Source organism: Ursus americanus, chromosome 28 (genome assembly GCF_024610735.1).
Source record: "Ursus americanus isolate L20-20 chromosome 28, mUrsAme1.1.p, whole genome shotgun sequence".
Lineage (NCBI taxonomy): Eukaryota > Metazoa > Chordata > Mammalia > Carnivora > Ursidae > Ursus > Ursus americanus.
In genome coordinates, this window is record NC_142154.1 from 30,195,827 (window position 1) to 30,221,816 (window position 25,990).

At 57.6% G+C, this 25,990-nt stretch overlaps 1 protein-coding gene across 2 annotated transcripts in view; it reads left to right on the plus strand.

Annotated features, from left to right (window-relative positions):
- Positions 1 to 2,083: 2,083 nt before the first annotated feature.
- HCN4 (hyperpolarization activated cyclic nucleotide gated potassium channel 4) overlaps positions 2,084 to 25,990 on the plus strand; it is a 40,826-nt gene continuing 16,919 nt past the window's right edge. For both annotated transcript variants that reach the window (XM_045795306.2, XM_087856562.1), the window contains exon 1: positions 2,084 to 2,871. In XM_045795306.2, the coding sequence (XP_045651262.1) occupies positions 2,084 to 2,871 (788 nt within the window). The remainder of the gene's footprint in view (positions 2,872 to 25,990) is intronic.

Sequence of the window (25,990 nt, forward strand, 5' to 3'; positions counted from 1 at the left end):
GTGGGTAGAGCAGAAAAGCCCCTGCCAGCCTGCCTCCTCCCATCTTGCTTCCAAAATTTCTGCTCTGAATGGGGTGGGGGAGGGTGGTCCCAAGTGGGTTAAGAATGAGAGTAAAAAATCCTTTGAAGAAAAAACGTTATTCCTCAGAGAGAGGGCAGGGCTAGGGAATCTTTTGGCCCCCCTCCTGTCAGACTTTGCTGAGGGTCCACGTCGGCATTAACCCAAACTCCAACCTTTCCTGGCCAACCCCTTCCCTCTAATGCCCCCTCCCCATTTTTTAGCTAATCTGGGATGTTGGCCCTGACAGGATCTGAGTAACCTCTGGGCCATCTTGGAGGCCCCCAGGCCAAGGAGAGGGGATCTGGCAGCCATGCCTGTGTGGATGGAGGTGTCAGGCTGTCCTGGGGTGTGGAGGGGAAGAGAGAGGTATCTCTGGCTGAACTGGTGGGATTTGTCCATAACCCCGGAGAATGTCCGCGCAGAGAGGACACACAGCTGGATGGCCTGCTGGCCTGTGGGTGGGGGTGGGGAGCGGACTCCAAGGCGTGGGGGATTGTACAGCTGCTTGGGGGTAGGGGGCCTGGGTGGAACGGGAACTCCTCTAGCGTTTGTCCATATAGGGGTGTTACAATTTGGATGGTAACCCAGGATGAAGGTTCACAGCTAGCCCCAGAGTGCCAGGCCGCCAGAGGAGCCTGCCTATTGGCTCCGCGCTGCAGCCCCGCTGGTCTCAGAAACCCCCACCTGAACCACCCGCGGAGAGGTGCGCTCGGGCATCGGACCCCGCGTCCGCTGTGGGCGCATTTCCTCGAAGTCTTACCTCGAAGGGCTGGGTCTCACCCGCGCGCCCGGTGCCTCCCGGAGTTTTCCCCCACGCCCTCCTTGCCCGGCTGCTGCGAGGCTCCGCAGGGGAAAGACCGGCGGGGGGTTCGCCCCCCTCCCGTGTCACAGGAAAACCCCGGGAGCAGCCCAGAGGCAGCGTATTTCCTGGAAACCCCCTCTCCAGGAGCCTGGCGGAAAGGCCTGGGGCTCCGCATCCAGAAGACCCGCGCGCCTCCCCAGAGGTGGGTCGGAGACTCAGCTGAGAAGCTAAACCGCCGCGGAAAGGCGAGCCTAGAGCTCGGAGGAGAGATCGGGAAACCCCGTCCCCCGCCCCTTCCCCCCGCCCAGTCTTGGGGTGGAAATTCGCAACCCAAGCTGGAATCCTAGACTTGGGGCGTGCTCCCAGCCTTGGCCAAGGAAAGGTATTTGAGGGTGTAGGATTAAGGACGCCTCTCCCCCCAGCCCCTAAGGGTCTGGTGAGGGTCCACCCTGCGCCCCCGCGGGGCCCGCCCCCCGCCCCCCTCCCGGCCCCCGGCCCGCGCGCGGCTGCTCCTTTAAGAAGCCCAGGTAGGCAGGCCCGGCTGCGGGAGCCGCTCCTATGGCAACCCGCGAGCTGCGGCGTCTTCATGAATATTCCGGGGCGCGGGAGCCGAGCGCTGCCGGAGGGCGCTCCGAGGGAGGCGGCCGCTGATGTAAGCCCGGCGGGCCGCTGGGCTCCGCTCGGCTGCGGCGGGAGCCCCGGGACCGGCCGGCCGAGCTCGGCCAGAGGAGGCGAGGCTAGCTCGCGAGTGGCTGGCCACAAAGCCGAGGCGGCCGGACAGACTGACAGCACGCCGGCCCGCGGGACGCACGCCCGGGAGGCGCGCGGGTCGTGCGCTCTGCGCTCCAGAGCGGTTCTCCGAGCGCCGCGGCCGCAGCGCCGCTTCTACCCGCGCCCATTGTTCCCCGCGGGGGCGGGGCGCCTGGAGCCGGGCCGCGCGCCGCGCCCCCGAACGCGGGAGGGAGAGAGGGAGGGAGCGCGGGGTACCCGCGCCCAGCCCGGCCCGGGAGGAGGCGCAGCGCGGCGAGTCCGGGGACCCGGAGCCGGACAGGGAGCCTCCCCGCGGCACCCAGCCTGCCCCAGCATGGGCGCCTGAGGCGGCCCGGAGCCGGCGGCGAAGGACGCGTCCCCGCGGGCGGACTGACCGGCGGGCGGACCTGGAGCCGGTCGGCGGCGCCGCACCCGCGCCCCTGCCCCGGCCGGGCCCCGGCCCCTGGCGCCATGGACAAGCTGCCGCCGTCCATGCGCAAGCGGCTCTACAGCCTTCCGCAGCAGGTGGGGGCCAAGGCGTGGATCATGGACGAGGAAGAGGACGCCGAGGAGGAGGGGGCTGGGGGCCGCCAGGACCCCAGCCGCAGGAGCATCCGGCTGCGGCCGCTGCCCTCGCCCTCACCCTCGGCGGCCGCGGGCGGCACCGAGCCCCGGGGCGCGGCCCTCGGGGCGGCGGACGGCGAGGGGCCGGTCCGCGGCGCGGGCAAGTCCAGCACCAACGGCGATTGCAGGCGCTTCCGCGGGAGCCTGGCCTCGCTGGGCAGCCGGGGCGGCGGCGGCGGCTCCGGAGCGGGGGGCGGCAGCAGTCACGGGCACCTGCATGACTCCGCGGAGGAGCGGCGGCTCATCGCCGAGGGCGACGCGTCCCCCGGCGAGGACAGGACGCCCCCGGGCCTGGCGGCCGAGCCAGAGCGCCCCGGCGCCTCGGCTCAGCCCGCAGCCTCGCCGCCGCCGCCCCAGCAGCCGCAGCAGCCGGCCTCCGCCTCCTGTGAGCAGCCCTCGGTGGACACCGCTATCAAAGTGGAGGGAGGCGCGGCCGCGGGCGACCAGATCCTCCCAGAGGCCGAGGTGCGCCTGGGCCAGGCCGGCTTCATGCAGCGCCAGTTCGGGGCAATGCTCCAGCCCGGGGTCAACAAATTCTCCCTGAGGATGTTCGGCAGCCAGAAAGCCGTGGAGCGCGAGCAGGAAAGGGTGAAGTCGGCCGGATTTTGGATTATCCACCCCTACAGCGACTTCAGGTAAGGAGGCCGACGCGATCCTGTGGGTTCCCTGAGCGATCGCAGGCATGCTTCCTCTCTCAGCCCTGCCTCTCAGCCGGAGTTAACTTTCCTTCCTCGCGCGGGGAGCTCCAAGAGGAGTGGGGCGCCTCTAGGCACCAAGACACCCCCAGTCCTCCTCCCGCACCGCGCTGGGAACTTTCTTCTGTGCTCCAGGCTCCAGACCTCGCCCTCCTGGGGTCTGGGCCACATTAGAGGCAGGCTGAAAAGGCGTTCGGAGCCTGGCCTAGCCCTGCAGGCAGCCGGGAGTAGGCTCTGCCACTTTAAGCCACACATCCCACCTCCCTGTGCTGGGCTGCGGAGTCAGGGCGGCCATCCTGGAGTCAGTTCCAGGTCATTCCGCCTGACGAGCAGGGCCATGAAGGGAGACAGACCTCGTGGCAAAGGTGCCAGCTCCTTGGGCACTGACCCCAAATGTTAGCATCTCCTTCTGGTGCCCTGGGAAGCTGCAGCTGGGGGCGGGGGGGGGGGTGGATCTGGGCCCCTAGAGGACTGAGGTCCAGGGTTAAAGCCCTCCATGCCTACCTTAACCCTTGGTCCAGACCCTCGTGGCAAGTGGTGGGCCAGAGCAGGCATCCTGGGCACCTGGCCTCCGGACTAGCGGGACAGGATGACCTTGTTCATAGTGGTCAGGGAAGATGCCTGGTGTCCTGTGACCCCAAGCACATCCACTGCCCCATCCTCACCCCAGAGGCCCAAGCTGCAGTAGCTACCGGGACTCTCCTGGGTCAGTCACAGGTCCCCAGACAAATGGTGTGACTGCCAGTGAGGGAGAGGGACCCTGCCCCCTCCCCCATCACCTGAGTCAGATGCCCCTGAGGAGCAGATAGCTCCAGGCCTGCGGGGGTATCTGCAAAACAGGAGATCAGTGATTGCCCCTGAAGTTGAAATAAGGGATGCCCCCCACCCCAGTCAAGAGCTTGGGGCCCCCCAGCACCCCCCGAGTTTTCCTGATACACAGGACTGGAGTGAGGGTCTGAAAAGCGTTCACCCTTTAAAGCTGGGTCTAATTCATTCTCTCTCAGCCCTGCCCCGTTTAGCTCCCTTCCCTGCCTACCCGGCTTGCCTGCCAATATAAACGAGCATTTTGCCAACGCAGAGCCCTCTTCGCAAACTCCAGGGAAGCTAGGTTTGTAATGAGAGCAAAGCCATTTTCCATCCAATGAGAGAGATTTCTTGTGCTGGGAGTGACCAGTCAGGCAACACTCGATGGCTTATAATGGTGGTGACCCGAGGCCCCCCACACCCCCTTTTCTTTTTTTGAGGCACTGCTCTTCGTAACCCTCTTATCGAGGGTTCCCATTCCAGAGAGTGTGGGAGGCCACAGGCTAAACAGACAAGCGCAGTCTTCAAGCTGTGTGAGCAAATGTGGGACCCTCCCATTGGGAACTGTGGCCGCTCCCCAGGACCAGGTTCCTGAAGTGTGGCCTCCCCCCCGGTCAGTGCCAGGACTTAAGGCTTCCAGCCTGAGCAAGAAGGACTGGGCAGGAGGTGTATCTCCTGCACCCTCTGGGTGTCCTGGGCTTCTCCTCCTCCCTCGGAACTCCCTGGAAGTGGTAGCAGGTGGGCTGGGCCAGTATCAACCGCTTGAGAGTGGTGAGGGACCCCCTTCCCTTGCTCGTCTCTCTGCTGTTGTCATTGTCTGAGAGCCCCCGGTCAGTGTTCTCCTCGCCAACCCCATCGCGTGGGATATGGGGGGTGCCAGGCCTCCACAGACAACAGGCTTTGATCGAGGACCTTCTGGGAACTGGGCCTTGCCTTCCCAGTCCCTCCTTACCCTCGATGGTGAAGGGTTTGGACTGGGTGGATCGCATCAATGGGAACATCCCCGCCTTCCCGATCTTCCTCTGCCCATCTTGGCATGTCTGTCTGCAGTCCCCCTGCTGCAGACTCTCTCACTAACTGCAGGCTGCCCAGGACATGGCGGAGGGGATGGTGGTGGCGGGCATCAGGAGGGGTGGACGCAGCAGGATTGATAAATGGGCAATGGGTAAGGGTTGGACTGGGCTTTGAGTCTGTGTTTGTACCACAAGCATCAGAGACAGGTAGCTGGAAGCTCACATCTCTGGGGCTGGGTGGAGTGTAAAAAAAGAAATCCAAGAAAAGACCATCTGTGCATGTCTGGAGGGCCAGTGGTCAAACCTCTAGGCCAGAACAACTGGTCTCATCTGCACAAGGTCAAAGAGGCAATGGCCTGGCTGAGTCTTCTAAGCTTAGGAAACCCACCACTCGGACTGGCATCACCCCCACCAACACCCCACGGTGAGTTCCAGCCACTGACCAATGGGTCTCTGCATGGAGCCAATCCCTGCTGCCCAGCTCAGCCTTCAGAAGAGCTTCTGCAAGCACTGTTCAGGCCAGTTGAGGATTTATTCATCATTTTGACGGGCAGGAAGCATTGATCCAACAGAATTGGTTTAATAAAGAATCACCAGCAAAGCATGATAGATTGAGTTTGTGGTTTGGAGTTCAGGGCTCGCTGTCATGGGCTGCTTCCGGCATCTCCCGTTCCTGGGGGAGGAAGGTTGGGTGCCTTTTCCGAGGGCCAGAGTGGACCACCCGCCAAGGGACCTGCAGAACCTGGGCCATGGCTAATAAGAGGCTTTTCTGGGCTGCCTGTGGTTCTCCTCACCATGCCCCCAGCTATTACAGGGCTCCTCCAGGCTCTACAGGCTTGTCTGGCCCCCCCTTCCACTTCTCAGTTGCCCTTTGAAACTTATATTTAAGGTTTGGTAAGGGAAGAGGCCGGGAAACACAGTTCCCCAGGCTCCTGCCCAAGGCTGGTTGGGCTCTTGGGTCCTGGATGTGTCCTTCCTTCCACATGAGCCATGTTCTGGAAGCCGAGCTTGGCAGTGGGAACCCGGAACAAACCAAACATAGAGTTTTTCCAAAGAAAGAGGAAAGGAAGAGGGGACCCGAGGGTCATGTACCGGGTTTTGTGCCCAGAAGCCTGTCAGGCTTTTAAGTGTCAGGCTTTCGGGGGGTCTGCCTGGGTGTGTGTATAGCTAGCTGCCTGTCCGAGCAGGTGTCTTGAGCTGTGTGGGTGGACCTGGGGGCTGGCAGGGCAGTCCCCATGTAGGAAGTCAGTGATGGAGTACTCCTGTGCCCCAAACTCTAGCTTGGCCTCGAGAGTGGAGGCAGACAGAAGCTTGGCCCTTCTCATCCCTCTGCTCCTCCCTCTCCTAGTCTGAGCTTTCTGACGCTGTGAAGAAGGGAAGGGAAGAAATGCCCTAAAGGTCCTTTCCTTGGGACAGAAACTGCTGAACTCTGAAATCATGGAACCTGGGCCAGTGGCCTGATAAGTCCCAAGGGTGACCTAACCCTAACTTTTGGTGCCGGCCCCCTGGGCCCCTGGCCCTGCCTTTGCCCACCTCACATCCCTTGCCCTGCCTGGGTTATGAGCTTTCTCTGAGCCTCAGTTTTCCCACCTAGGAAAATGGGAATCCTGTCGCCCACGTCAGACCTGTATACCTGTGGTCACCCTGTAGAGGGAAGCAGCTCCAGTGGTCTGTCGGAGACCAGCGATGCTGCTGTCAGCCACACCACCCCCACTCTCACCGCCTCCTTCCCTTAGTCCTGGGGGGACCACATGGGCCTCTGTCTTTGGCTCTGACCCGTGGTTCTGAACCCATGTCAGGGACCTAAGTGAGAACGTGCAGGGAACTATAGAGTGTCTATCGAGAAAGATGCGCGTCTATCCAGACACAATATGACACTCAATTTCTGGGGTCTGTGGACTGCCTAAGTTGAAGACCATCTAGGTTGTGAACCCTGCTCTATCTAGACCATCCCAGAAAAGAGTGCCTGGCCTGGCAGGGGCAGGTGCTAGCCTCTTAGATCGAGCGCTCCCTGGGGCAGCCTGTACCCTGAGGCCTGGGCCTCCCGCTGCTGGCAGGATGGGCATGGAAATGGAGCTGACTTAGATGCCGAAGGAGGCAGTCTGGGGACTAGTTACTTTTCTGTTTCCTCATTCCCGCACCCAGCTCTCTCCCCTTCAACCAGGGGCCAGACTGTGCACAGGAGGAGGTGAGGAGGAAGGAGGGAGCAGCCGGGCTGGGTGGTGGGGCGGGGGGGGGGGGCTTCCTGGAGGCCATTGCCCAGAATGCTGCTTCTGCTCTCAGGAGTAGGGGGGCTCACTCGATCTGTTGTAGTGTAGAAAGCCAGGCCCAAGATGCTACAGGCCTTGCGACGCCAGGGGAGGGGGAAGGGCGCCTTGGTGCAGAGGGGAATTCCAAGGTGAGCTGCGGGGGGCGGTGCTGTCAGCTGGCACAGTGGGCAGCAGGATTCTCCAGAGATGAGGATGTGCTCGTCCTGGTAAGACTGGGCTGGTGGCAAAGGCCAGCACCCAGCTCAGGGCCAAGGTGCTCCCGGGATGTGGGATGTGCAGAAGCCCCATGGGGCCGGGCCCCTTGCGTCACCTGGGTGGGGAGGCTGGGGCTGCAGGTTCTCTCCCTGGCAAGGCTTCCGTTCCTGGTCTGACTGCTACATGACGAGGCTGGGGGCTGCTGCCCTGCCCAGCCCTGCCCCCGTTTGTTCCCTTAGCTGCTGTGAGCTGCTGTGAGGCTTTGGGCTGTCAGGTGGCCTGCCTCACATGGTGCTGGGCTGTCTGCCTGTCTGTCTGCCCATCCATCTGCCCTCCTCTCCCCTGCTTTCAGGCCCCTGGGTCTTCTGGGATGCCCTCTCGGGCCACACGGCCACCATCATCCGTCTGTCCCCTGCCTGACCACCTCAGGGCATTTGGATGGAGCTCTGTGTTTGTTCGAATGCGGCGCTTCTCACATTGTCATGTCATCCAAGTCGCCTGGGGATCTTGTGAAACTACAGATCCAGATCCTGACTTATTAGGTCAGAATTAGGGGTGGTGTCTGAGACTCTGCATTTCTGATATGGGTGCAGGCGATGCTGCTGCTGGGGTCCAGCCCAGAGCCAAGCCTGGAGGACTGGGGTTCAGGTCATGTGTATGTTCTCATCTTAGCCTGGGCTCCCTGAGTTCCCTGAGGGCGGAGAGACTGTCTTCTCCTGTTGGCCTCTAGCCCTGAGCACAGCAGGGTGAATTCTGTGAACCGGGTTGAGTAACCCTTAGCCACAGAGGTCAGCCGCACGCTTGAGGGTGTTGGGTTCCCAGCCTTCCTCCCCTCCTGCACTGCGGCTTGGACCCTGCTGGCCCTGGATGCTGGTCGATGGGGTGGGGTGAGCAGGAGGAGGCCAGGAGGCCAGAGGGCCCTTGCGAATCCATCCTGTCCCACTGCTTGGGTGGCTTCTCTCCCATTCAAAGGGCCAGAGGGGTGGGTCCGGCTGGAGGAGCGCGGGCAGGGAGGGCAGCGACCGCTGTGCTGCAGTGAGGTTTCTGGGAAGGAATAGAGGTCAGCCAGAGAGTCCAGAGGTGCCAGGGCAGGAGAGTGGGTGTGAGGTGGCCCCGACTGTGGCTGCCTGGGAAGAGGAAGAGACATCCAGGAGAGGCAGCTGCTTTGGCACCCTGAGGTTGTTGTGGGGGGTGGGGATTGTCTGAAGCTCATGGCCCCCTCCACTCCCCCCACCATGCCTAGCAGCCTTGTCCATGGGCTGGACTTGCCTGTCACTTCTCTCTGCCCCCTCCCACCCTGGAAGGCAGCAGGCTACATACAGGTGACAGAGCTGACAGTGTCATAGCAGCCTGAGTGGAGTGGCCCCTTGTCACAACACTGGCTATCCTGGGGGAATTTGCCCAGAGTAGAAGGTGCAGTCCCAGCTGGCCCTGGCGGGGAGGAGGGGACCGTCACATAAGCAAGGAGGCAGCCAGCTCCAGCGCATACACCCGTTGGCTCAAGGACTCTTACCAAGCTGCGACTGCCAGTTGCTAATTAATAGAAGGGCTACTAAGGCCGGCCAGGCGGTCCTGCTTGGGCCCAGGGGATATTGAAGAATCCACGCTTCCCAGCCAGAGCGGACCGTGGGGAGGGCAGGGGCATTGCCTTGGCTTTGGAGAGGATGTTCCCCGCCAGCCAGGCTTTACTGAGAGAGCATTGCCAGGGCCCTGGAAATCTGTGATTCCGAAGCCTAGGAGGCCACTCAAAGGCACTCTTCATCATCAGCACCTGCCCAGAATCGGGGTGGAAGCGGCACAAAGAGAGGGTGCGCTCCCTGTCACCAAGGGTGCTCAAGATGAGACAGCAGTACTTGGATCAGAAGTTGCTAAGCAGCATCCCGTGGGCCAAATACAGCACCCAGATGTGTTCTGTTTGGGCAGCAGAGTGTGTCATAACAAATCTGAGACAGTGTTTTAAAATGGAAAGATGTGACATAAAAATTTGGCTTTCGGGCTTCCTCTGAAAAACCGGAAACTCTGGCAGTTCTGGCCCCACGTGCCCACACCATAGCAGGCAGCTGGAGCAGACGAGAGGCTGCCCCGTTTGATGTGGCGTTTGCTCTCCGGTTGCCCACTGTCCCTAAAGTCCCATACCCAGCCGTGTCATTCGTGCACCCCGAGCTGATGAGCCCTGTAGGCTTCCGAGTTGACAACCCTCGATTCAGCCCGATAGAGACTGGAGCCAGGTGGATTTCCAGGTCAGTAACCACCGTTATGAACCATCTATACCACGTACCAGAACAGTAGAATCTTTATATCTCGTATTTTATTTACTCTTCGTGGTGGCCTGGACAATAGTTCTGTTATCTCCAGTTTAGAGATAGAGAAACTGAGTCTCCGATGGGAGAAAGAAAAAGATTTCCCCTAAATCATGCAGTAAGGAAGTTCTAGAACCGCCCTTTGAACCTGGTCTTGAGGATTCTAAACACATTCTCATCCCTCTTTGTTTCCTCCTCCTTCTTTTTCGTTAGCTTTAAAAAGCTGAATTACAAAAGTAGTTCGAGAAAACATTCTCCTGAGAATGAAAACGTTGCTGATAATGTTTGGCCACCCATGATTCGTGAGGAGGGGCTGTGGGGAGGAGGGCTGAGCTGGCTCGGGAGATTTAATAGGCCTCGGCCCACCACATCTGGACAGGCCTTAGCCAGCCCCTGGCCTAAAACCTTCATTTTATCAAAGGGGAGCAGAGGACCAGAAAGGGGGAGCCACCGGCCCAAGGTCGTAGAATAAGTCTACGTCAGAGATGAAATCAGAACCCAGAGGTTATGTAACATCTGGCTGCAAAGATCTTAAAATCCACAGTCTATCCCTAGACCCCAACCAGAGGTCCTGAATGGTCTTGTCACTGGAGCGGTTTTGTTTTGTTTTTAAGATTTTTAATTTATTTATTTGAGAGAGAGCGAACACGAGGAGGGGCAGAGGGAGAGGGAGAAGCAGACTCCTCACTGAGCAGGGAGCCCGACGCAGGGCTGGATCTCCACCTGAGCCACCCAGGCGCCCCCACACTGGAGCTTTTTCCGTTGCTCCAGCTCCATGCCCAAATTTTGAGGCGATAGGTATTTTCTGAGTCCCTTCTTAGTTTAAGCTGATCGGTGAGAAGGGAGTCTTTCCATGTCTGAAGATGCAGCGTCTGGAGGTGGAGGTCGTGCTTGCCCGAACCCCTCACTCGAGGGCTGCTCTGCTCCTGGGGAGGCCGGATCAGGGTCCTGACGGGCGTGGAGGACTTTGGGGTTTTGGAACCGTATCCAGGTGCTGTTGACCCGTCTGTTCTTCAACAGGAGTGATCAGGGTGCCTAGGGAAAGGGGACAGGTAGCCAGTGGAAACAGGTGGTCATGTGGCCTATCCATGCCTCCTTCGGAGAAGAGAGGAAGTGGAGTCCCGGTTTGGACTGTGTGTCCAGGGTCGGGGCTCAGGGTGTGATCAGGGTCAGGTCTGTAGCTGAGGCCACAGTCTAGGCCCACACTGTGGCCAGGATCCGAGTGAGACTGGTAAGACCAAGAAAAGGCTTTGGTCTGGGGTCAGGAGCCAGAGTCCTTAAACAAAGCCTGGAGCCAACCCCAGTGCCTCCCCGAGGCACCAGGGCTTGGGGCAAGGTGGGCACATGGCCCACCCCACCTTGTGCCCTCCCCTTTAAGAAGCCCTCCTTTTCTTTAACTCCCTGAGCTCCTACACCCCTTAGCATCTGAGCCAGCTGCCTCTGGTCCTCTCTGGGAGGTAAAGTACAAATTATAAATAAACAACAGTGCCACTGCTGCCGACGCCGGAGCCACCAAACACACGTGACGGCTCCCCGCCCCGCTCTGCTCTCTCATTGTTTGGGGCTGGTGTCTGTCTTCCCAGCCAGGCAGCCGGCTTGGCTCGTGGCTCCCACACAGCGGTGCTCGGGGCTGGGCAGGGATGTGTGCTGGCTTGATGGAGGGACTCCCTGCCCCCCACTGCACTCCCAGCTCCACACACCGCGGAGCCAGCCGCGGGGCCTCCGGGTCTGCTCACGGCAGCTGCGGGGGCCTCATAATTGGCTGCTGATGATTTTGTGTCTGTCTAAGCATTTATCCGTGTGGGTGGACGTGTTATGTCTGCGTGAACGAGGCTTTCAGAAATTAATACATAACATGGGGCTGGCTAATACACTGTCTTCTGGGCCTGGGGAGGGGCAAGCTTAAAGGGAGTTGGGTCATGCTCCCTCCAAATCAGATGCTCCATTCCAGGACTGTCGTCACCCAGTATGGAGGACTGGGGTCACTACCCACCCGGCAAAGAAGAGAATAGGATTTCAGCTCCTCTTAGGGTAGATCAGTACGGATTGATGGCCAGGGAAGGCTTCCTGGAGGAAGCAGATCTGAGCTGGATTTGAAGGAGAGAAGCATTCTGCACACTTTCTTGGGAGTAATTTCTGGGAGATGGAACGAAGGGGCTGGGGTGGGTGTTGGTAGGCACTAAGGGCAGGTTACTCAAATATTCTGCCTCTTTGGACTTATACTTACCGAGCTCTGTGCTTCTCCCCTGAGGACTGTGACCCCACTGCCCTGGGTCTTGACCCTGATGCTGTCTGAATATGTGTACATATATGCAAGTGTGTGCATGTCTCCCTGGCCTGTCTCCCTGGCCTGTCTCCCTGGGTCTCTGTGGCCCAGGGAGCTCTCCTGGCCCTGGCCCCAGCTGCCCAGCCCCCCTTCTCTTGCTGTACTACGCCCAGAAGGCAGGTGTTGCCGCCGCATTCATGTCGCTGAGTGTGTGGCCTGGAGCCCAGAAGTAATTACCCTGCAGTTGCTGTTGTAGGCTAGAGCAGCCCCTGTCAATGATCAACGCGAGTCCCCAGCCGCTCATCGCCAAAGCCAGCTTCTCCCACCTACAGTCCGTCAGAGGTTGCAGGGTGCTTGTTCTCTTCTGCAGGGACAGGAAAGACCCTCGAGCCCACAGGCCTCATCAGGGCGATCCGCACCTTTCAGAAGAAACATGGTCCAGCCGGGGAGATGCTGCAACTGGGGCCTGTCTGTGCAGCTCTGGGGCCGGCCCACCCTGGAGCCCCGGGTTCTCGCATCCTGAGCTTTCCTAGCTTGTGACTGCCCACCCCTCCCACGCTGAGTTTGCCCTCCTGCCCCTCCTCCTGTTCCGCTGTCTGACCTCAGCAAAGTCCTTTCCTGTCTCAGTGTCCGGGGTCAGGGCTCAGTCTGAGGCTGAGAAGAGAGCAAAGCTAATTGCCCAAATAGGTATTGAACCCGTAATCCTGACCCCATTAGTACAAATTGAGCCAGCGGGGCAGGGACAGCGCTGCTGCTGAGTGGAGCTGATGAGAACCTCCCTCCCTCCCTCCTTCTGGAGACTCCGCAGAGGCCGATCCAGGCACCATCCTGGAGTTGTGCAGCTCCTGTGCTCGTGGGCCAGCGGGAACGCCTGACACATGGGCCTCTTTCTGTGCGGGGGGGCTCTGCGGGCCCTTTGTGCTGGGGAACAGGGCGGAGGCTCCCCAGTATGTTGTGTGACGTGTGTGTGGTCTGCTGAGCACTCCCGGCCCCTCATGAGATCATGGCCCGTGTGTGAGTGGATGGCAGGCTTTCTTTTTTTTTTTTTTCTTCTCTGGGCAAAGGACACCAGCCCCCACCTCCTCCCAGCCATCTCTCTTGGGGCACAGTTGTCCCCTCCTGGAAGCTTAGACCTGGCCCCGGAAGAGTTCAGAGGGGAGGATCCATGGGAAGTGCGGGTCATACTCGACAGCTGCGCCCGGAGGAGTCCTGGGGGCGCAGGCCCGCAGCAGCGCCGTGGGCTTTGGAATTGGCAGGGGAAGGAAATGCGGCAAGCTGTTCTCCTATCCCACAGGCTCTGAGGAGTCATCATCCCGCTGTGTTGCTCCCCAGCTTCTGGGGACAGAGCCGAGGGGGCCGGTGCCGAATAAGAGGCCAGTGAATGCTCTGCTCTGGCCCCCCCAGCTGGGAGCACCGGGCCTTGCTTTCCTCATCCGAGAGTGAAAGGTGCTTCCAGAGAGGGGCTGGGTTTTAGCAAGACCCCCAGAGCCTGAAGCTGAAATGCGCAGGCCGCAGAGTGACCTGGGAGCTTTGCGCGAGGAACGCCTGGGCCTGCCGGTGTGGCGCCTGGGGGGGTGTGATTTTGGGGAGCAGCCAGATTGATTCAGCGTCTGTCACTGAGGAGCCGGGGAGCTGGGCACCGCTCAGGCCCTCGCCACGCCAGCACCTCTGACTGCACCACATCTGCCTCCTCGGTGCGCCCCACAGCCTGGGGGTGAAATGCTCGCTCCCCAGCCTGCTGTCCAAGCCCATGTGTGATGGGCCCCTCTCCAGGGAGTCGTTACCTCTTCTGTTAGCGATCAGAATCATAAACCTCCAGGGCTGGCGGGACCCCAGGGACCAAGGCCCTTCTCCGTGTCTTGTCACACTGCGTTTTCCTGGATGGAAGGCAGCGGAGTCCCGTCTGGCTCGTGTTGTCAAGAGCCCAGGCACCTCCTGGGAACCCCCATCCCAGCAAGAAGGGGGCCACGTAGACCCTCCCAGAGTCAATATTTAGCTACCTGCTCTGGGGCGGCCCTCCCGCGCCGTCCGTCCTCATCAGAGCACCCCTTCTGCCCTGACTCCGTCTGCTCTCACCCTTCACCCTGGGGCCCCCGCCTCCGGGAGCAGGTGAGCTCTCCTACCTCAGTTCCCCTGAGGTCATGCTCACGCGCTACTCCTCAGCCGTATGCTATTTTTGTTCCAGTCTCCTGGGTGGGGACAGCTGTGCTTGCGCCTTTGTTTCCTGGAAGCCGGGCAGGGAAGTGCTCCAGCTGCTCCTCGCCTCCCCATTTTTCCCCAGATAGTCTTGTCAGCGGGGTGAAGCTCAGAGAGGTTAGGCCACTAGCCTGAGGGAACACAGCATCCTGGCATCTTGGGGCGCTATAGAGCAGATGACCCCTGCTGTACACGTTGGGGTATGTGTGTGCGTGCGCTCACTCTTACATCAGTGTATCCGTGCGTGCACAGAGGAAGTCTCAGCTCTTCCGAGAAGCAATGGGTTGATATCTTGGTGTTCCTCATGGCCGGGCCGGGCTCAGTTGCGCCATCGAGAAGGTGCCGTCACAATCCTCCCTCCCCCGCCCCCCCACCTGGGAACTCTCCTCCTCTGTAACCTTCATGGCTCCCACGGCCCCAGGAGAGTCCCGACTACTCAGTCTGGTTTCAGGATGCCCCCGACTTCTCTTCAGACCGGTATTGGGAGGGGGAACAGGGGGCTGGAGTTCTCTACGGTTTGTGTTCTCCTCTCAGCGAGCTTTCCATCTGGCCAGCTGCCCTCGGCTGGCCTCTCGAGCCTCCGCACTGCAGAGACTCGTGGAATTGGCGTGTCTTTAGAGATCGTCCAGCTCCGTCCTCTCTTACCAATGGGGAAACTGAGAAAAGGATTATGAGAGGGCAGGGCCTGGTTCAGGGCACACAGCAGGTGAGAGATGGACAGGGAACTAGCACCCAAGCCTCTCAGGCTCCTGGCCTAGAGTCCCACTGTGCAGCACGGGCCTCCTTCCCTCCACCGCGACACTGACCTTCCTGACCACTGGACACACTCAGGCCGCCTCCATCCCCAGCAGGCCATGCTGCTCCCTGTTCCTCTCTACATTCTAAGCCCTGCTGAATTTCCCCTCCAGCCATCCGCAGCCCACACGGCAGAGCCGGACAATGCCCTCACCACCCACCCCCACTGGCTTATGGCTCATGTGTCCATGGAGCTGGTCTGGATCATCAGCTCCCCTCTGGGGGTGGGTCTGTCCGTCCCTAAGATCGAGGGCTCCTTGTGGTGAGACAGGTCCGCACACGTCCGTATCCCCAGAGCCCTTGGGCCAGGACCTGCCTCTTAGTGGTCACAAGAATAATAATGGTGACGTAACAGCCAGCATATACTGTGTATTTACACTGTGTAGCATATTATAAATATCTCATTGAATTCCCCCAGAATCCTGTGAGGTGGGATTCATGTTCTCATTTTGCGCATGAAAAAACAGGCTCAGAGAGATTAAGTGATCTGTCCCAGGCCACACAGCCAGGTATTTAGACACTCGAATGCCTAAATTCCCGACCTGTCTGCTAGAGCCTGGCTACTCGGTGTGGTCCGGTGTGGTTCCTGGACCAGCAGCCTCACTCTCACTACGGAGCCTATTAGCAATGCAGAGGGCACCCCGCCCCACACCTAGTAAACCCCTGGCTGTGTCTAGGTAAAATCTCCAGGTGATTTGCGTGCAGAGCACGGTGCTGTATGATGGAAAGATCACAGAAGGGGGAAGATTCCATCAGTGACAGCCCTCAGCCCACCTCTGCTGGCAGAATAGCCGAGACTGACCCTCGCTGTAGGATGAAAGGCTAGGGCCTCAGCCCAGGACCGGGAGGGACTGTGCAAAGAGACAGTGGTAACGGGTCTTCTTGGGTCTTCAAAACCAAAACCGAAACCGAATTTTCTTTCTTAAGTCACATAGACAATTTAAAAAATAAAAATACACCCAAGTCCCGGCTCCCCACCCATAAAGCAAGCACTGGATGCCCTTGGCTCTGACTCTGCTCCGGAGGCAGCCCCAGACAGCCCAGGGAGCAGCTACCTGGAAGCCCTGTGATTCTGAGTCAGAGAGTTTGAGGTGGGCTAAAAATAGAGCCTAGTGGCCAGAGGCAGGTGGGAGGAAGAGAGCAATTCATCCATTATGGGGGGGAGACCCCAAGTCAGGGAGGTTGGGCCAGAAGAGGGGGCAGTGAGGATGGGGGGTTATGCCTTCAGAGGCAAGAGCTGCGCGCCCGGCCTGGTTCTGGAAGGTTGTGGGGTGTGGAGTTCCAGCCGGAGGGGGGAGAGGGAGTCTAAAATGCCAGCTCCAGGGCACAGACAGGGAGGACCCCATCCAGCTCCCAAGCAGCCAGCAGCTTCTCTGGGAAGCTGTAGGGCTGGGCCCAGCTCTGCCTCAGAGAACACGGAGCAGGAGCCTGGGCAGGGAGGGGCAGGGAGGGATAGGGTGAAGATCCAAGTTTGACGATCCGGAGGGAGGAAGACGAGGAAGGAGGCTCTCCTGTGTGGCTCCCCACGTGTATGTTGTGGGCCAGCACGTAGTCTCCTTTGCCTGGCACACCTGCCCTTCAAATGGCCTCCCTCCCTCCCTCCTTCGTCACCGCCCTCCTCCAAAAAATCTGCTCATCCTGACCTCCCCATCGTGCTAACAGGCTTTTTGCATGTTTATGCTGGCTGCCTAGGAGTTTCCTCGAGGACCCAGTGTGTGTCTGTCTCCTGACATGCGTGAGGGGGCTCTTCCCAGCACGGGGCCCTGTGTTCATATCCCAGAAAAGGAAGCGCAATCTTTTCTGCTCTTGCGGGGCACAGGGCAGGGCTGAGGACATAAGACTCATCCTGGGTCTGCAAAGTGGGGACAACACAGGGGGATTCTAGGAGAAGGTGCGACTCTCTCCTTCGTACCCTTGCCTTTCCCCCTCCCCTCCCCCACCTCCTAGATTTCTGTGCTCCGCCTTTTTCGCCTATTTCGGGAGTAGGGAGAATCCTTAAAATCCCCACTGAGAGGGCAGGACCCTAATGAGGGCGAGTTCTCCCTCCATGGGCCTGTGCCGGTCAGGCTGGAAACAGTCCTGTCTAGGTTGAGGCCACTGTGTCCCCCTACCAGCCCCCTCTGCCACCCCACTCTGTCATAAACCCCAACCCTCATGCTTCTCCTGGCCTGTCTCTTATTTGTCTACTCCCCCCTCCTGCCCCCTCCCCTCCGGCTCTGCCCATCCTTCTCTGTGACTTTTCCACCATGGTTTTCAACACCAGGTGGTGGGGGGCATTCTCTGATGGGTGTTCCCGGGAGTCTTGGAGTCTTGGGGGTTTGGACAGGACAAGTTCCACCCAGATCAGTGGAAGGCCTCGTGAAAGCCTCGTGGGTCTCAGTGAGCTGCCATTTCATGCGTCTTCTGCTGGGCCACCACTCAGCTTTGTGTCGGTGAGGCACAGGCTTTCCTTCACCCACCTGTTCACACGTGTATTAGGCCCCACCACGTAAAAGGCGCTATGCCAAGCTCAGGGAGTCTCGTAGGCCGCAAGATATAAACACACAAATCAAACACACAATTTCGTCATGGTGTGATAAATACTATGCTAGGGCAGCGCATATAAGAAGCGCGTAACCAGCTTTCCTAGGATACAAAGAAACAACGCCTCCTCTGAACAGAGGGGCCTGGGGTGGGCGGGGGTGGGGAGAAGAGTCCCAGGCAGACACTGGCACGCAGGCAAGCCCAGAGGACAGGAAGGGTGGTGCATTTGGGGCACGGAAGGCTGCTAGTATGTCTGGAGCAGAGCGATGAGGGGAGGAAGGGTGACAAAACGTGGAAAGGAGGCAGAGTCCAGGTCCAGAGGGCCTGGGGGACAACAGTGGGACTTAGTGAAGCTGGGAGCACAGAAAGACTCTGGGCTTGGTGAAGTGTGAGAGTGGATTGCTGGGAGGATGTGGAGCCCACCTGCAACCCCGAAGTATGCGGGGTCCTGGAAAGGCCAGGGGCCCACCGTAGGAAGCCACGGGGTAGGCTGGGGGGTGTGCTGATGAGACTCAGACCCACTGGCTGGGTGTTGGTAGGTGAGGGAGATAGAGGATAACTCCCCGGGTTCTACATCGAGCATTGGGTGCCTGGAGGAACCCGTGCTGGGAGCACAAGAGTTTGGGAGGATGCTGTTTAGTTCTATCTGGACGTGGCAAGAATGAGGTGCCTGCGGGGCATGCAGGTGTCAAGGTGTAGTCGGCAAGTGACCCCACGTGCCTGGAGCTCGAGAGAGAGGTCTGGTTTGAAGGCCAGCAGGATCATGGAGGCCTTGGCAGATGGCGAGGTCACCCGGGGAGAGTGTGTAGAGAGAGAAGAGGCCAGGGCCCAAAGGAACAAACACACTTAAAGGTCACGCAGGGGAAGAGGAGCCCCTCCAGGGGAAGGGAAGGGAGGCAGAGAGAAGGGAGGAAACCCGGAGTCGCAGCAGAGTGGCCCACGGGATCACGTGATGCTGAGGGTCAGCCAGGAACAGACCGCAAAGCGCCCTGTGGACTGTGCAGTTACGGGGGTCGGCAGGAGTGTGGGGAGTGGGAATGGAAGTGAGAAAGCCTCTCCCAGGAAGCTTCTTTCCAATGGGCAAAGAGATAAGGCAGAGGGATTCGGGATTCGGGAATGGTTTCATTTTATTTTTTAGGTGGAGGGAGCTTAGAAGAATGAGCTGATGGGCAAGGACGCTTGGGGAGGGAGACTGAAGATACAGACAAGAGGGGTAACCTATGGGTCAGGGTCCCTGGGGAGGCAGAGGGGACTCGTGTCAAGAGGCAGGTGGAGGGGTCCCCGATGCTTTTGCAACTGGAGGAGGGGGTGGGGATGAGGGAGAGGCAAGCGGGGTCGGAGTCTGGTGGCAGAAAGAGGAAGGGGACGTTCTGGGCTTCTCTTTTCTCTGTGAGGTAGAAGGTGGTGGTGTCTGCTGACAGGGGGTAGAAGAGTGGTTTTAGAGCTTTGAGGAGAGAGAAGACACTCTGAAGTGGCTGTTGGAGGAGAATGGTGAGGGAAGTTTCCCAGGGTCTCCTGGAAGGCAGGGCAGGTGAGTACGGAAACCCTGATGAGGACATTGAGGCACGAGAGCTAAGGTGCTTTCATATTAACAGGACGAATCTGAGGTTGTGGGATTTTTTGCACAGTCGCCATGAAACGTGCAAAGGGTGAACGGTGGCCCTGATCCAGGGCGTGATCTTGTGAAGTGGGTGCCAGAAGGGCCAGGCAGGTGAGGTGGAAGGGCCAGACCCTTGTGTCCCGGGGGAGGGGAGGAGGCAGGAGGGTTCTGTGACTCGCGGATCCTGGGACAGACACTACAGAATAGACTTGGCACGACTGGCTACAAGAGCTGGAGGGAAAGGAGGTTGGGGTGAGAGATGGAACGACTGGAGAGGGTGACATCGTCCATCCCCCGCTGCAGGAGTGGGTGACTGACGTGTGGTGAGTAGAGTCAGGGCACCGAGCCACTGAGGGGCTGGGTGTTTGGGGTTGATGTATGGAGTGGAAGTCACCCAGGACGATGGCAGGGTTTGGAGTGGAACGGAAGGCTGTGAACCAAGTGCCAGCAAGACCAGGGTCCCTGAGGGCGGCAGATGGATGCGGCAGGATGGCCAGAAAATGACAGGATGCTCAAAGGATCCTGTAAAGATTCCTAGCACAGGCAGGAAGTGGTCCCAGCGTGGCAGGGGGGGAGGTTGCTGACCCCACCCCTGATACGGAGGCATGTGGGGTTCCAGGAGGGTGACGTCCTCAGGATTTAGCTAAAGCTTGTATAAGGGAAAAGCAGGACTCTAGGGGCAGGCTGTTTGGGCTTAATTCTTGATCCACCATATATAGCAAATTTCTCAACTTCTTGTGCCTTAGTCTCCTCACCTGTAAAATGGCACAATCATAGTATCTCCCTCACAGGGATTTTATGAGATTAAATGAGATAATCCATAGAAGGTACTCTGATTAGTGCCTGGCATGTAGTAAGTGTCCAAAGAACATTGGCCACCATCCTCCTCTTGTCTCATTGTCTTCGCTGTCACCTGGAGCAGTCGTCTGGGCTGGGCCTGGAAGACCAAGGGCTGTCTCGGGAGCCCAGGGGGAGCTCCCTTCTCCCATTGCGGTCTCAGACACAAGGATTCCTGGAGTCCTAGTCTCCGTGATTTGTTGGGAGGCTGAGAGGAGAGCTAGGTGGTGCCTGACGGAAGGGGCAGGATGTGACAGCTGCTCCCAGATACACAGCATGGTTAGGCAGACTTCCCGGAGGAGGAGGCAGTCAAACTGGGTCTTGGATGAAGGAGGAGATTTCAGAAGATGGGGGCTCAGGAGGCAGAGGCGGTTCTCAGAAGGAGGAGCCGGAATGTGGACAGAGATAGAGCGGGGGGGCGGGTGTCCGGTGGCTGCTGTGTAGGAAGCAGGAGGAAGCGGGGTGCAGGGGATGCCAGACCTTGGAGCTTGAACTTTCTTCTGTAGCCATAGGGAGTCTGCCAAGAGGGCTCAATTGAGGGGTGACGCCATCATAAAATTTGGAAAGATAACCCAGCGATCGCGTGAGTTGGAAGGAAAGAGGCTAGTGACAGGCAGGCAGCAGGGGCAAGGGTCCAGGTGAGGAGCAGTGAGGAACTGGTTTAAAACAGAGCAGTTAGAGATAGAAGCCATCCTAGAAGATTCTAGACAAGGGGTGTCTGGGTGGCTCAGTTGGTTAAGTGTCCCAACTCTTGATCTCAGCTCAGGTCTTGATTTCAGGGTCATGAATTTGGGCCCTGCATTGGGCTTCACGCTGGGTGTGGAACCTACTTTAAGAAAAAGACGCCAGACAAGACTTGTCACTGCATGCAGGGCCTGAAGGAAAGAGAAAGCAGCTGAGGATAGCTTTGAGGTTTTGAGCCCAGGTGATTGAAATTCTGAGTGTGCCATTCAGCTCTGAGGAGGAAGATGCTGAGTTCACCCTTGGACTTGGGTGTAGAAGCCAGCAGGCCCTCCAGGTGGTAGGTGGGAATGCAGGTCTGGTGCTAGGAGAGGTGTCTACAAAGAGGGAGGGGGTACACGGTGGGGCCCTGGGTGTGCCATTCCCCTGGGAGAGAGCATGGGGACCCTGGCCTGCAGTCAGTGTGGCAGGAGCACGGCCATGGCTGGGACAAGGCCCCTGCCTTCAGGGAGCCACAGCGTTCTGGGATGTCCAAAGCCAGGGCTCAGGCCTGGCTGAGGTCCATCGGTGAGGGGTGGGAGGGGCCTGGAAAAATAGCACTTCAGATGAATCCTGAAGGATGGAAAAAATGTAATGGGCCAAAAACCCACACTCTCTTCCAGCTGGCAGGATTCCTAGTGGATGTCATTTGTGTCAAATATATAGGCAAGCAGGTGTGCAAGAAAGTATGAGTGTGTGTATGGGGGCATAGATGAGAGTGTGTACAAAACTGTGTTATGGGTGTGTGTGTGCATGTGCGTGCGTGTGTGTGTGTGTGAGCACATGCGCTCAAAGGCAAGCATGGGTGTGTGTGAACAAGAGGCTGAAGGAGCTCATCCCTCTTCTGACTTCCACTTCCCCTGCCCCCATTTTATTACCCTTCACTCCTTAGCCTCTGGGGAAAGAGAGGGCCCTTGGTCTGGTCCTGGAGTCTCTGAGTTCAAGGTCAGGAGCTTCCTGTCTTCTCTTTCCTCAGCTCCCTTGAGGCCATAACCTTCCTTTTGGACCAAACCATGAAATGTTCTAGGTGTCCGTGTAAAAGGGCTGCTTGGATTTTCGCCATCCCCCATGTCTTCTGCACACGAGACCTCCTTCTCCAAAGCTGCCCTCTAGGCCACGCCTACCTGCTGAGAGGCCACCTGCCTGCTTGGACGGCCAGGGAGGAAGTAAGCTCCAGGATTAAGGGAGGACAGGCCTGAGGTGTCCTGGGGCTGAAACTAGGGTGAGGTGTCTTCCTTTTAGCTTAGAGAACACTGGGATGGGGTGGGTCATCTGGCTTTGAAGAGAACAAGTCCTCCAGTTCAGGCATGTGCCAACTCCAGCATGTCTGAGTCTGGCTGTCCCTCACTTCCCTGCCAGGGCCTGCCACCCGCCACCATGGAAGCGTACCCTGGATTGTGGGAGTTAGCCATGAATGATTCTAGGGGCAGTGAGGTGCTGGGCGAATATGGGGCATCCAGCTTGAGGATTTGAAAATGTTACTGTTCCCTCCTCCACGGACCTTAGTTTTTTTATTTTTTTATTTTTTTTATTTTTTTATTTTTTTTAAGATTTTATTTATTTATCCGACAGAGATAGAGACAGCCAGTGAGAGAGGGAACACAAGCAGGGGGAGTGGGAGAGGAAGAAGCAGGCTCACAGTGGAGGAGCCTGATGTGGGGCTCGATCTCATAACGCCGGGATCACGCCCTGAGCCAAAGGCAGTCGCTTAACCGCTGTGCCACCCAGGCGCCCCATGGACCTTAGTTTTTATACCCCTTTTACAGGATGTCACAACTGTGCCCAGTTGGCTGCTGATGACCAGGATGCCTTTAATATTTGAAAGGTGTGCTACTTCCCCCACCCAGGAAGCACCTCAGAAGGCTCTGGCATAGGAGGATGGGTCTGCTCCAAACTTCTTCACAGCTCTCTCTTCTCCTCTCTCTCTTTTTAAAAAAAATTTTATTATTGAAGTAGAGGTGACATACAATGTTATATCACTTTCAGGTGTAGAACATAGTGATTCAATTCTATGCATTATTCAGTGCTCACCACTATAAGTGTAGTTGCCATCTGGCCCTATCTCTCTCTCCTCTCTTGTCAACAAGAGACAACTACACCTGCTGTGACAGGCTACCTCCCCATGTGATGCAGAGGCTCCAGTAAGGCTGGTCTCCCTCCCAGCATCCCACTGAGGTGCCTAAAATCCTAAGCAGTCAGGCTCTCAAGTCCCCCCAGACTGCTTGGAATCTCGTTCTGTCCCTCACTAGCTGTGTGATCTTGGGTAGATACTTCTCTCTGAGTCTCCGTGTCACCATCTGCACAATACAGATGTTAGCAGCCACCTCAGTGCTGGTGGGAGGATTAAATGAAAAAATGCACGGAAAGCACAGAGTAAGTGCCTGATACACGTGAAATGTTTTGGAGTCTTTATGAATTCAGTCACCAAGGAGCCCCTGTAAAAAAAAAAAAGCCCAGGACATTAAGGAATCACTTGAGATGCTTCTGATCACTGGGCTTGGCGAGAAGAGGGGCCTGGGAGCTGAAAATGCAGTGGGGAGGCTGTTGCCAATTTCCCCCCGCTGGATCAGCAGAACGCCCGGCAGGCGTGCAAGGAGCTGTCCCTGGTGCTGAACCACCACCTCCCCTTTCTCTCTCCCTCTGTCACCTGGCCCTGCTTTTGGAAATCTGTGCAATCCTCTTGAGAGAGTAAGGAGAGGTTGTCTCCAAGGCCAAGGGCTGCTCCCAAATCCCAGCTCCTCTAGGAGCACTTTCTGGCCTCACCCTTCTGGGCCACTGGGAGCTCACCTTCTCAGACGCTTAGGCTGCTGCCTGGGATGGTTTCTTCCATCATTGCCCAGTTTGTCTTCTGTCTAAGCCTTGTCTTCTGACTAGACCATGAGCTTCCTGAGGTCTGGGGATCTCTGTCTGCCAAGGTTCTGTTGTCTGCCTGTTCACAGAATACTGTGGTCCTTGACTTCCACCACTGGACTCTCCCAGCTCCCTTCCACCCCTACCCCCAGTAGATGCTTTACTTTGACTCTTCTCTGGAAGATTTCATCTTCCTCCCTCACCTCTTTCCTGGGAATTTGTTGACTTGAATTCCTTATTGAATCATTTAGTAACACAGATAGGTATAGGTCAGAGCATTTTACAAATATCAATTCATGTCATTCTTATAACTCTAAGTTAGGTACCGTTATTATTCTCAGGGAGCAGACAAGGAAACTAAGGCATGGAGAGATTAAGTGACTTGGTAGTAAATGATGGAACCAGGAATTGAACCCAGGTTGGCTGGCTCTGAGAGCCTTTCTTCCCACTGTATTATGCTGCCTTTTGGGTGGCTCTGTGGTGCTCCAGGATAATTGTTCGTGGGGAGGAATGCTCCAGCATTCCGACCCCAGCCCGGATCAGGCACCAGAAATATCCCTTAGCATCTGGAAACTCACGATTGAAATAATTAGTCAGAATGCAAGGAAATGGGTGTTTTTGCCTCATGTAATTTGGTTTTATGAAGACCACTAAATGCAAACATTCTCCTGTTAATTACTGTCTCAAATTTGGTCTGTAATTGAGAGAACTAGAGCTGGGGAAAGTGTAGAAACCCGCTGGAGTGACAGGCCTGCCCGAGTCAGCATTCCCAGCCGCCTTGCTCCCGCTCTGTTAATTTTAGAAACTCCTCTAGCCTGTGTGTATTATTAGCTTTATGTACAGAGGGCCATGGGGCCCCAGTAGCCTCTCGATGCCAGTTTTGTTTTGTTTTTCCCAAGAGATGAAATGAAAAGGAATGGTGGCCGTGTGTATAGAGGGGTGTTTGCACACTCTATGTGTGAATGGGGATACCTGTTTGCGGCTTCTAATGAGTGTTTGCAGCTGTCTTTGAATGACATGCTTGAGGCTGTGTAGAGAGTGTACACGGCTCAGGAACATCCCGTAGAAGCTGAAACCATTCTCTGGGGTCCGCACATCATTAACAGGATGTGCTGTCTTCTGTGTGGTGGGTGTGATGGCTGGGGAGGGTTCTTGGGTCTTAGGCTGGGTTCTCCCAGATAGCATAGGGGGCTTGGGGCTGCAGAAAGGGTGGTGGATTATAGGGCAGGGAAGGAGCTGACGTTGACCTCTTACAATAAGCACCAGCCTTAGAATGAGAAGCTTTTAGCCTGAGAGGCTCTGACTTGAGGTCCTGTCTTGAGGCCCTGAATGGCTTGGCTTTCAAAGGAGTCCAAACCTGCCCTTTCAAAGCTGCCCTTCCCTGAGCGGTGTGGTGTGGGGCAGCGGTCTCGTCCACCTTCAGTGAGGCAGATCCTGCTCTCTCTTTGACTCACAGCACCATTTTGAATCTGGCAAAGAAAGCAATTTGCTGTGAAGTAATATTTTTTTCAAACCTGGAACTCTTCTGGCAGGAACACTTTGGTTTCGAATTGGGACCCTCTGAAGACTCAAGGGAAGCTTGTCTTTTTGTCTCCCCCTCCCTCCTGGCTTTCTTGCAGTCAAGAATTAAAGATGGCTGAAAGGTTACTTCTCTTGGGAGAGGACATGGTTATTTCTGCCTGACTTAATACCTTTATCTGTCATTGTGTAACTGTCTAAATTAATAGCACAGGGAAATAGCTTTGCAGGGCAGGTTTTAGATCTTGGGGCCAGCCCCGGGGTGGCTGGTACTTGGTCATACCTTCTAGACATGGGGTCTGTGCCTGCCTGTGCTGTCTGCATGCTCCAGAAGGGCCCCTGCTAGGCCAGGTGGCTTCGCCCTGAGTGGCCCTTCCCACCTCCCTCAGGAAGCACTTGCAGGTGCTTTGACACCTTAGGAGAAATGATACTGTAAGCCCCCACTGATCTCACTCCATTGCATTGAGTGGCGCCTCACAGGTGCCTGAAATCCCCTCATTAACACTTCCTGCCCTTGAAGATTTCACTGTCCTTCCCCAACCCTGTGTTAGAATGCAAACCTCTGGGGGAGATAGATGGTCAGGCATTTTGACTATAGGGAATAGACTAAAGGGGGACCCCAGAAACCCAGTGTGGGTGAGGGCCAGGTCAGAATTATGGGATGGAGTGTTAGACTCTACCCCTTACTGCACAGTGAGGAAACTGAGGCCTAGAGCAGGGAGGACACCTGCTTGAAGTCACACAGCATGTCAGTGGCAGAGCTGGGGCTGGATCCCAGGCCTCCTGCCACCCGAGTACCTGCCGTGTGTCTGGACCTCCCCTGCTCTCTGGTCACGGTCTGTAGCACGTCTGCCTGCCAGCCTGTCTCAGACCCTAGCTGACCCTCCGGGAGGATGGAGCAGCTTGGCCTGAGCCTGGGGTGTTGTGGAGCGAACTACTCCCGCTGCTAAAACAGCTTGGCACTTCTCTCTGGACATCGTTGTTTGGTTTGCATTTCAGCCTGAGTCCCTCTGGGGCTTGGGGATGGGAGCGGGAGGCTTGTCACTGGGGAGCAGACAGAGGGACGGGCAGAGGGTATCCTTAGAGAAAAGAGAGCCTTTCTGTGCCAGTCTCCATATCTTGCCCATGGTACCCATGCGTCTGTCTCACACAGTGACTCAGAACCTCCCAAG